Source organism: Cupressus sempervirens, chromosome 10 (assembly GCF_028749045.1).
Source record: "Cupressus sempervirens isolate cs-2001-9-10 chromosome 10, ASM2874904v1, whole genome shotgun sequence".
NCBI lineage: Eukaryota > Viridiplantae > Streptophyta > Pinopsida > Cupressales > Cupressaceae > Cupressus > Cupressus sempervirens.
The window spans coordinates 371,938,185-371,950,966 of NC_143127.1; the positions used below are offsets into that span (position 1 = coordinate 371,938,185).

A 12,782-nucleotide genomic window follows, 5' to 3' on the forward strand; every position below is an offset into this window, starting at 1 on the left:
TTTTAGTTGGCTCTTGGTTCTATGACATATTGATGTTAGCTAGGTTACCAAGTTTAAGGAGGTATAAGATAGGGTAATTCTTATGGAAAAGAGGATTTTTATTTGGACAAGGCTCTTAAATGCATAGGGGAACAAGGCATTAAGATCCTTAAGGCTTCAGGGGAACAACTAGAAATTCTTATGGCTACACTTGAAAATGCCTCTAATGATAATATTACCATTCATATTATGGATGAGAAGAATTTCCCTGTGGATTCTCTTTTTGGCCCCAACAAGAGGAATAGAGAAAACACTCATAAATTGGAACAAAAAGTGAAATGGGGGATTCTTTATATCAAGAAGGAAATTGACACTATGTGTCAGATGAAGCTTGAAGTTACAAGGCTTCTTATTAATCTTTTCTAGTATTTTTTGGTCTTGTTGTTTGGTGTTTTACATTCTTGTTGCCCTTGTGCTAGGTTTTGGTTTTTGTATATCTGTTTGGTGGCTTTTTCTTCTATAGGCCAACCTATTTTGTTTTTATTTTCCTTTTTGTTGGAAAGTCATGGTAATTATCTAATGGCATTTTTATAATAGGGTTTTAGGCCCCTTCAAAATCTACTTTCTCTTAATAAAAAGAAAATCTTAAACTCTCTTTACAAAGGAAAAATGGTATGAATCATTCCAAGAGGATTTAGAGGGCCACATCGTATATGAGGTATGCATTTTTCATTCAAATTCTGTGTCATAGGAAATACTCATGACAAGACACATAGAATATAATTTTACTCCTAAGAGAAGGAAATTTTTGGTCAAAATAAGATAGAAAAAATAGATTCTACATATTCAATTCCTCAACTTGGTAGGTTAATGCAACAACAAATTAAAAATAGCATTTCCATATTGTAGGGCCAATTAAGGAAGAAGAGGAACAAATATTAAAATGTATAGATTAGCTAGATGAGGAATTTGAAGATTATCTACCATTCCATATAAAAGAATTTTTGGAGTTAGTGATCCATAAATCCTAAAGGTGGTGGGTTTCTTGAACAAAGAGAGAGGAGCAATTTATTGATATATTCAAATAGAACTCATAAATTCATTAGCAAAAAGATAGGTACTATATATTATTTTATATTTCCCACTCTATATTTCTTCAAATTGTAGATTGGAGTTTTGTTAGACATTCAAGAAAATGAAATAGTATTAAATTGATCTTGGCTTCAATTGATTTCCCAATGTCTATTATTTTTGTTGGCAAAAAGATATATTGTAAGGAGTAAAGTGGCTTAATGAGGAAAACTTACAATCAAAATGTAGGATGGTTTGGCTAATACTTTTTGTTTGAATTACACACACAGACACCAAGATAAATAAATATATATATAAATAAATAAATAAATAAATAAATAAATAAATTTAAAAAAAAAAAAAAAAAAAAAAAAAAAAAAAAAAAAAAAAATATATATATATATATATATATATATATATATATATATATATATATATATATATATATATATATATATATATATATATATATATATATATATATATATATATATAGAGAGAGAGAGAGAGAGAGAGAGAGAGAGAGAGAGAGAGAGAGAGAGAGAGAGAGGGGTGTGTGGGCACTCGGGTGGGGGGGGGGGTGCGGGGGTTAGCTTGCATGAAACATGGAAGACAATTAGCAAATGACTTAGCCCATATAATTTCATTATTAACCTATTAGTAAAAGTATCCTATCTAGCTAGATCTAAAAGAAATTATTGATTGTCTCTCAATAATTTTTGAAGATATTCATAAAGCGATTCCATCCAAAAGCATCAAGTTCATATAATTAAACTAGTACTAGGAAACCAACCTCCCAACATCAAGACCTATAGGAAATCATGCTTTAAAAAAATTGAGATTAGGGCAATGGTTCAAGATGTCTTAGATGCAAGGTTCATCAAGCATGACTAGAGTGTTTAATCCTCTCTTGGTGGCACATGACCAAAGTGGAAAAAACTCAAAAACTACATCATCAAAGATACATGTCTATCCTAATCACTAAAGATTTACTACGATAATTGAATGAAGCTAAATTTTCTTCAAAAATTAATCATAGATTGGATTATTGCCATAATAGAACTATGGAAAAATTACTATGATTTACTATATTAATTTAATGAAGCTACATTTGTTCAAAATTTTCTCATAGATTGGGTTGTCATCATATTGGAACTAGGGAAAAATTACCTTGGATCTAAAGTGAAATCCCTGAACAAGGACAAGGGAGATGAGGGCTAGGACAATCATCAAGTATCTGATTCAATAAAGAATTTGTTGATTGAAGATGTCACAAGAGAAGTAAAAGAAGAAAAATCAACTACAAAATGAAGTGAAGAAGCAAAGTAACACTATGAATATGAAGAGAAAGAAGATAACAATGGTGAATAATTTATCAAAAAAAATCCCTAGATAATCAACATTTAAGACAATTCTATTTTGACGAGAGGTGACATGCTATGCCTTTGATCCTATTGCATGTATAAGATTTTAGTAGTCATTTTCTACTACCTTGATGATTAATTTAGCTATATTTATTGTTTTTATATTCTTATTTAGATATTTAAACCATCTTAAATAATATTCTTAACTATCTAAGTTTGAGTCTATGATCATATAGAAGACATAATAAGAAGGGTATACATAGAAATTAAAAGTTATTCATTTTCAAAGCATCGAATGTTAGATTTTAAATTCAATTCAATTACATAAATAATTACTACACAATAGAACTTCAACACCTACCAAAATATTATTAATGTTTATATATATTTCTTATTATATTCTTCTAGTTTACAAATTATTGCATTAAAAACCTAAACTAAACTAAAACATTTTTAAAAAGCCCATTAACCCTTAATATTATTTGCGCGAGGCATGAAAAGACCATCCCATGGACAAGGTTTTGCCATAAATCAATGGATTTCGATGAGAAAGAGTTATCTACTTCAAATTTCTTACTCTCTTGTGCTTTACGCTAATTAAAGCAAAATAAATGAAATTTAAAAAGAAACTGTCCATCTAAGATATAGATGACAACCAGAACCTGTCAGATTGGCAAAGAGAAGACGAACAGAAATCTACAATTCAACATTCGAAAGACGTTAAAATGCTGAAATAAACGATGACGATAACGGCTGCCATCGACATATCCCTTTCGAAATGCCTCGCACAAAGCACCAGTCTCTCTCTCAGGTGACGGCAATATGCAAGGCGGTGTAAATTACTAGACACAGATATGTACAAAGCACCAGTCTCTCTCTCTCAGGTTGGAGAATCCGTTTTATAAGTTGGGAGAATCCGCTAGGTAAGAAGACATCCAAAAAAAAGGCCGCCTTCGCCATTGAAGCCCTCCCAGTTCTGATCTCCAACGCAACCTCTCATCGTCTTATAAATACAACTCCTCCTTAACAACTTCTCCTCACCCAAAACTTCGCTAGAATTCCCTCTTTCTGCAGCGTTTATATTCTGAAAGAAAAGAGATGGAATTCAATGGAGCTTCTTTCATGGCAATTTTAGTGGTATTCAGCAGTCTTGCCCTAATCTACGCATCGGATCCCGATATCCTCACCGATTTCGTTGCTCCGGGGGGGCAGAACCCACAAAATTTAACCGGTGATTTCTTCACATACACGGGATTCCGAGGTGTTGGAAGGAGCAGCAAATGGACGGCGTTGAATGTGACGAAGGCAACGATGAAAGAATTTCCGGCGCTGGAGGGGCTAAGCGTGTCGATGGCGAAGCTGAAGTTTCCGGCGGGCGGAGTGAACCCTCCTCACACTCACCCCCGCGCTTCCGAACTCCTGTGTCTCATCTACGGAACTCTCCAAGTTGGAGTTGTGGACACCACCGGAAAACTCTTCACGCAGAACCTCACCTCTGGGGATCTGTTTGTGTTTCCCAAGGGACTCGTCCACTACCAAATGAATGTGGGTCCTTCGGATGTGGCCATTGCTGTTTCTGGCTTTGGGAGCGCCAATGCAGGCACCGTTTCCGTCCCTTCAACTCTCTTCACAACCGGTATACCCGACGATGTCCTGGTTAAATCGTTCAAGACAGACGCCGAGACTATCGGTCTCCTCAAGGATGGGCTTAAACCTTAAAAGTCCCTCATCAGTACACTTGGGTTTCTTCCGCCATTCATCCTTGACCGCCACATAATAATGTCCTCTCGTTTCTTCCCTTTCCCTCTTTAGATCAGCTTGGAATATGTTTTTCACTAGCTGTTTCTTCCTCGAGCTTTTCTTTAAAATAAAGGTTGTGATAATTGAATGGTTGGTTTGTTCTCGCTTCTTACCTTTTTGTTAGCTTGGATAATGTTTTGCAATTATCGTTCTTGTATTTAAGGTGGTTTGAATTGATAGGATGGAAATATTAGAAACAACTCGTTTATAAGAAAGTTTCTCTGCTTCAGGAATGTTTGAAAGATTTTCTGTAGGTGGGTTGGCATTAATACCTGGCCTTTCCACATTTTTTTTGATGGTGTCATACTCTTTTAAGGGACATACAGGATTAAACATGGGGGAGAACTAGAAAGTATTTAATAGTATTTAATAAAGGAATATTAAAGTCATGCAATGATCTATTTATTCTATAAAATGAATCTAGTTAGAATATTAAAGTTAATAAAAGGTAACAATATAGATACCTTTGAATTGACTCTTTTTTAATGAATGTTGGGCTTAAATGGAAGGGTCTTTTACTCAGAGATAATAAATAAAAACAAAAATGAACCTAAAACGTCTTGTTCTAATGGTTAATCTCATTAAGTATAAAACTATTAGGATAATATAGAAAGCATCTTTTTAGAATTTTAACTTACTAATGCTACTCTATATGTTTAATAAACTAATTTCCATATCTATGTTTTCAAAGAAACTAACAAATGATCTTGGCCAAAATGATAGAAATGAAAAGTTCAATATTATGAAGAACAACATGCCTTTCATGACACACTTGGGGAACAAAGAGACATGAAGCCAAAATTTTCTAAATGTAAATTACAAGCAAATTTAACCTATATTCTTCTTTGAGCTTTTCTTTAAAATAAAGGTTGGGTTAATTGCATGGTTCTAAATAAATTTATTAGGAATCTAAGTTCAAAGGTTTAGTTAATTCACTGGTTCATATTGAGCTAGATTAGTTATTGTTATTTTTTGCAATTAATTATTTTAATATGTTATGTGAGTTAATTCAATGTCTCACAAGTTACCATTGTGTTAATTCAGTGGCTCACAAGTTATCGTTGTGTTGTAGGTTCTTGCCTGTTTTCTCTTGTACTTGTTACTATAGTAAAATTTTGAATATATTTTTCACTACAATTATTTTCTCTTATTCTTATCACCATATTAAAATTTAGAATATATTTTTCACTTAGTCTCTTTTCTTTTGTGCTTGTCACTATAATGAAGCTTGAGATATTTTTTCAAATTAATTCATCTTTTCTTATGCTTGTCACTATAATAAATTCTTTTTCTTTAATAAAATGAGAAAAAAGAAACCCATACATAATGCAAGAGACATCTCATTTTTAGCTAGCTATACAATAACTTCAACATCATTCTTATTATTATCATAAAAATAAATAGATTAAGATTGTTATTTTCTTTATCATCCAATAAAAATGGTTAACTTTATTTTACTATAGATTATTTTTTTTATGTTTATATATGATTCTTCATTATTTTTTAAAAACCTAATATCTCTTGACATTTTATACATGAATTTTATTTATAAATAGAAGTATGCTAAGTAGTTAGGTCTATCACTTTATCCCTTAATATACACATAATATTCATAGAACAAGCAAGAAATCATAATGAAATGTGTTAGTCTTGTATTTAACTTTGTCTAAATTCAAAAAAATTGTGTCAAAATTGGCAATGTTCTATTATGACAATTGAGTTAGTGCAAGTGTATTCAAACACCTTAAAAGTTTAATTATTTTCTGAAATTGAAGGTGTACATTGTGTATTCAGCTTTGTTTTGTATGAAATGTCATTTTAAGTTTGTCAAGTCAAAAAATTTAAATGTTAGAATTCATTCGAGATGGAATAACATTATTTTTAGAAATATTGGCAACTTCATTGGAAACATTATGTTAAGTTTTCATATCATAATAACTTCCAATTCAAGGTATTTTAATTTTTAAAATTCTTGTAAGTAATTTATAAAAGAAATTAATAAGAGTTTTTAAATGGTTGGAGGAAAATGATTAAAGGGAAAGTCTATAATGTTGTTACAAGTAATGTGATGAATGCGAATTCAAAACATGGTTTCAACCAAAAACTCATAAAGTTATATTAATCTATAATATTGGACGACCTTTTTATTTATTTTCATTTCTGTTGGTTGACTTCTTGATTAGTGCAAACTAGACAAAATACAAGAATATCCATTATAGGCATGAAAGTAGAGTAAATATCTATAACCAAGGAATTTGTTTTGACATATCTCAAAAATAACTACTAGAATTCTTTTCTAGAATGTACCCAAAAAAAGGTTGATGGTTGGAAAGACAAGCTTCTAAGTCGTGTGGAGAAGCTTCAGTTGATTTCAACTTCCCTAGAGGGAATCCTATTCTACTTTCTATCTATTTTCAAGATTACAAGGGTTATGGAAGAAAAGTTCAGAAAAATCTACCATGCTTTCCTCTCGTATAATTGTGAGGAAACTAAAATACTATCTTTTTCTATTTGGGAATTGATGTGCCTTCCCAAGTCCTTTAGTGGCTTGTGCCTATGCAAAATCCACAACCTTATCAGAGCTATGTTGTCCAAAGTCTTTTGAACTCTTCTTAATGGGTTTGTTGGTTGGTATAAAATCATGGAAGCCAAATACTTGGATAATGATTGTTTCTAAAAACTCTTTATTGACAATGGCCACCCTTAGGGCTCCAAATTTGGAATAACTTCCTAAAATGAAGGAACATTTCTAAGAAAGTGATGAACCTACAAATTATAAATGGCAAGGACACTCGCTTCTAGGAAGATATATCGATTGATAACCTTACCATCAATAATAGTCATTCATCCCCCCTTTAGGACATCCCCTCTCTAGATTGGCACATATAGGAAGATAGTGGAGGTTAACCAATGCATCCCTAAAGTGAATATATTCTAGTGGAATTTGTTACATGGTATAATTCTTACTTTAGATAACCTATCAAAATGTGGGTTTAGTATGGAAAAAAATGCTACCTTTTCTTAAAGAAAGAGGAAAACATCTAACAACACTATTTGGGCTATAAATTCTCTATTAATATTTACCAACTCATCCAAGACAAGCTCAACCTCCCATGGGTGTTTAGCAAGAAAATACAACAATTAACTATGAGTTGGAATTCTCCCTTCTACTATGATTTTCTTTAGCTCCTCTAATCATAAACCACCTTCCCTCACTTTTACTAGAGCATCTATAAAGAGCACAGTAACATGATATTTAAGGGCAAAGAACAATCATCTCTTTAGGTTTGCATTGTGACACCAAGATCCTTATCGAGGATCTATCAATCTCATAGTGGTAGAGCCCCAAGTAACCCTATGGGGCTACTAGTATTCAAATTTCCAAATATTGGAAAATTGGTAAAGACTTTATCAGATACAATAACTCCAAATTCTTCAATTGCAAGGCTACTAAGTGGATCCCCCTCAGAGCCTCTGTGAGAAAAACTCAAATTTGATGATGTTGCGAGTAGTGGGATTTAGGTTGGGGGTGGTCTAATTTGCAACAACAAGGGCCTCCTTATTAATTTTTATGCCAGTCCTCTTAGGGACCATACTATCAACCAAGCAGAGGGTATGGTCCTCCTATGGGGGCTAAATTTTTCCCTTCAACTAGGATGCACAATTTTAGAACTTGAGGGTGACTCCAAAATTATTATTGACATAGCTAAAGGCCATGCCAAGATAGGGTAGAAATTGGACACTATCCTTAGTGATATCCTTAGAATTCTTCACAATTTTGTTTATTTAGAAGTAAGAGATACCTATGAGGATTTTAGTTCAATGGAATACTCATTGGTTGTCATTGGGGAGAGAAAATAATATGCTTCCCAAGCCTACCCAAAACCTTAGAAGGAAAGATGAGGGCCCAAAACCTTAGAAGGAAAGATGAGGGTGATGTAACTACTGGTCAATGTGATACTTAATCTTTCTATATTGAGTTACCTTGTACCTAACATAATGGGGCCTTACCCCTTTGTTATCATGTTTTTTACTTCAAAATTTAACATGGAATATCTCTCTAATAAGTTGGATGTTGAGTTGGATATTGGCTCCATGAGTTGGGTAACTTGGACTTACACTTATGTTTAGTTGGCTCTTGGTTCTATGAGGTGTTGATTTTAACTAGGTTGCCAAGTTTAAGGAGGTATAAGATAGGGTAATTTTTATGGAAAAGAGGATTGTTGATCTAGAAAAGGCTCTTGAATGCATTGGGGAACAAGGTATTAAGATTCTTAAGGCTTTAGAGGAACATTTGGAAATTCTTATGGCTACACTTGAAAATGCCTCTAATGATAATATTTCCATTCATATTGTAGATGAGAAGCATAGCCTTGTGGATTCTCTTTTTGGTCCCAACAAGCGGAATGGAGAAAACACTCATACATTGGAACAAAAAATGAAATGGGGGATTCTTTATATCAAGAAGGAAATTGACACAATGGGTTAGATGAAGCTAGAAGCTACAAGGCTTCTTCCTAATCTTTTCTAGTATTTTTTGGTCATGTTGTATGGTGTTTTACATTCTTGTTGCCTCTGTGCTAGGTTTTGGTTTTTTGTCTATCTATTTGTTGGCTTTTTTTTTTCTATTGGCCAACTTGTTTTGATTTTGTTTTTCCTTTTTGTTGGAAAGTTGTGGTAATTATCTAATGGCATTTTTGTAATAGGGTTTTAGGCCCAAAATCTCTTTCTCTTTATTAAAAATAAATCTTAAACTCTCTTTACAAAAGAAAAATGGAGGGAATCATTCCAAGAGGATTTAGAGGGCCACATCATTTATGAGGTGTGTATTTTTCATTCAAATTCTATGTCATAGAAAATACTTGTGACAAGGCACATAGAACAAAATTTTACTCCTAAGAGAAGGAAATGTTTGGTAATAATACGATAGAAAAAATAGATTTTGCACATTCAATTCCTCAACCTAGTAGGTTAATGCAACAATAAATTGAAAATAAGAGAAAAAAGGTTAAATTTTATAACTATGTCAATATATACATAGGTGAGGCAATGAATGCTTTGAAAATAGGGTTTCCATAATGTAGGGCCAAGTAAGGAAGAAGAGGAACAAATATTACAATGTATGAATTAGCTAGATGGGGAATTAGAAGATTATCTACCATTCCATATAAAATGAAATTTGGAGTTAGTGCTCCACAAACTCTGAAGGTGGTGGGTTTCTTGAACAAAGAGATGAGCAATTTATTTATATATTCAAATAGAAATCATAAATCCATTAACAAAAAGATAGGTACTATATATTATTTTATATTTCTCACTCTAGATTTTCTTTTCCAAATTGTAAATTGGAGTATTGTTAGACATTCAATAAAATAAAATAGTATTTAATTGATCTTGGCTTGGATTGATTTAAGAATGTCTATTATTTTTGTAGGAAAAAAGATATATTGTAAGGAGTAAAGTGGCTTAATGAGAAAAACTTCCAATCAAATCAAAATACTTTTTGTTTGAATTTCTAACAAACACACACACACACATGCATAGAGAGAGAGAGAGAGAGAGAGAGAGAGAGAGAGAGAGAGAGAGAGAGAGAGAGAGAGAGAGAGAGAGAGAGAGAGAGAGAGAGAGAGAGAGAGAGAGAGAGAGAGAGAGAGAGAGAGAGAGATTTGTGTATCTGTGGGGGGGTGAGCTTGCATGAAACATGGAAGATAATTAGAAAATGACTTAAATATGGATTTGTGGTCCATATACTTTCATTATTAACCTATTAGTAAAAGTATCCCATCTAGCTAGATCCAAAAGAAATTATTGATCATCTCTCAATGATTTTTTAAGATATTCATATAGGGATTCCATCCAAAAGGATCAAGTTCATATAATTAACTAGTACTAGGAAACCAACCTCCCAACATCAAGACCTATAGGAAATAATGCTTTAAAAAAATTGAGATTAGGGCAATGGTTTAAGATGTGTTAGATGCAAGTGTCATCAAGCATAGCTAGAATGTTTAATCCTCTCTTGGTGGCACATGACCAAATTGTAATAATCTCAAAAAGTACATCATGAAAGATACATTTTATCCTAATGACTAAATATTTGCTACAATAGTTGAATGAAATTAAATTTAAAAAAAAAATTAATCATAGATTGGATTATTTCCATAATAGAACTATGGAAAAATTACCATGATTTACTATATTAATTTAATGAAGCTACATTTTTTCAAAATTTTCTCATAGATTGGGTTATCATCATATTGGAAGTAGGGAAAATTTACCTTGAATCTAAAGTCAAATCTCCAAACAAGCACAAGGGAGATGAGGGCTAGGACAATTGTCAAGTATCTCATTCAATAAATAATTTGTTGATTGAAGATGTCACAAGAGAAGTAAAAGAAGAAAAAAAACTACAAAATGAAGTGAAGAAGCAAAGTAACACTATGAATATGAAGAGAAATAAGATAACAATGGTGAGTAGTTTATCAAAATTTCCCTAGATAATCAACATTTAAGACAATTCTATTTTGATGAGAGGTGACATGCTATGGTTTTGATGCTATAGCATGTATAAGATTTTAGTAGTCGGTTTCTACTACCTTGACGATTGATTTAGCTATATTTATTATTTTTACATTCTTATTTAAATATTTAGACCATCTTAAATGATATTCTTAACTATCTAAGTTGGATTCTATGATCATATAAAAGACATAATAAGAATGGTATACATAGAAAATAAAAATTATTCATTTTCAATGCATTAGATTTTAAATTCAATTCAATTACACCTAACAAGATATTATTAATGTTTTTATATATTTCTTATTATATTCTTCTAGTGTACAATTTATTTCATTAAAAACTAGAACTAAACTAAAACATTTTAAAAATGCCCATTAACCCTTTATATTACTTGCACAAGACATGAAAAGACCATTCCATTGATAAGGTTTTGCCGTAAATCAATGGATTTTGATGAGAAAGAGTTATCAGCTTCAAATTTTCTTACTCTATTGTGATTTACACTAATTTAAGAAAAATAAATAATTTTAAAAAGAAATTGTGTAAGATATAAAGGACAACTAGAACATGTTAGATTGGCAATGAGAAGACAAATAGAAATCTACAATTCACCACTCAAAAGATGTTAAAATGATAAATTTTTTACAATATTGAATTGCTTCTAATATTGGATTGATTCTTTCCTAAACTAATTCTTTCCTAAACTATTATTTCCTAAATTGATGCTTTCCTTTCTTGTAGATGTTTCCTTTCCTGTAGCTTTATGCATATGTCACAGAACTACATACATACCTATATAGTTTTATGTTAATACAAGAATGGAAAATATTCTTCTTGATTTCTAATTTTCATGTAGGTATCAGAGCTTTGAAGCTTTAATCATTTGTATCCCTTCATTAAACCATGGACGATTTAGATTTAGAAGTATTTGAGAGTGAATCATTTGAGAGCAAATTTGCTCCCATTATTATTCAATCTAAAGGTTCATTGTTCAAGGCAATGATTAAACTCAATGAAACAAACTATGATTTGTGGTCTCAAATCATGGAGATGCATATTTCTAAGAAGGAGAAACTCTCTTTCATTTGTGGTAACTCACCGCCACCTATCGAGAAGGATGATGGAAATGAGAAGTGGTATGTAGACAATCAAAGGGTCAAAAGATGGCTATTGATATCTATGTTGAATAAAAGTCTAGTTCTATTTATGATCATATATTCTAATGTTTGGGGCCCATGCAAAGTCACTACCTTGGGTGGATCACATTGGGTTTATATGTTTATTGATGATTGTGGGTAAAAGTACAAAGCTATGTCACCCTTTAGGCTGACTTATCAGAATGATTGAATTTGAGTATTTCTATCTAAAAATCAAACTTTTTTCAAACATATGATCTAGATAAATTCATTCTAGCTAACTTTTATATGGTCTCACACTTTTCCATGGTCTCACACTTTTCCAATTGGAAATGTCTATTAAATGCATGTTCTATACTAGTTTATATTCAATTACTATAGAAATAAAAATATTTTTAAAAAGTGGCATTTTAATAACGCTTACTATTTTTTATGATATTTTTTTAATAACATATAAATACCATTTTATAGAGCGTAGAGTCAAGAATATTCTCAAATAGATTTAAGGCGATTTGTACTGATAATTATGGATCTGGACACCCACTTGGCTATAGAAAAATCTAACTCTTATTTTTTCCTCAAAGCATTATACAAGCAACTTTCAACCATTTTTGATGCTAACTTTACAGAAAATAACGATTTGCAAACTGAAAAGTTCAATATCCTAGAATGTGCTGATTTTTAGTTTCTATTTATCACATCTCACATAATGCAAATAAACTTTGTTTAATTAGTAGAAACATCCAATTAAATTCAAACACCCTAATATTGTTAACATTCTTTACACTTTTGTGAAGTGGAGTTACGAGTATATCACCTCAAGGGTTATTAGGATTCCATTCATGATGTTTCTTGGTATCCTAAAAAGTCTTGTTCTAATGGTTAATCTCGTTAAGTTTAAAAGTATTAG

General features: G+C 31.7%; 1 protein-coding gene across 1 annotated transcript; it reads left to right on the forward strand.

Annotated features, from left to right (window-relative positions):
• The first annotated feature begins 3,308 nt into the window (after window positions 1–3,308).
• On the forward strand, window positions 3,309–4,236 carry LOC149534215 (germin-like protein 9-3). Its single transcript, XM_089804653.1, has one exon. It carries the CDS (start codon window positions 3,513–3,515, stop codon window positions 4,131–4,133), a length of 621 nt encoding a protein of 206 aa, XP_089660779.1. The 5' UTR covers window positions 3,309–3,512; the 3' UTR covers window positions 4,134–4,236.
• Window positions 4,237–12,782: the final 8,546 nt, after the last annotated feature.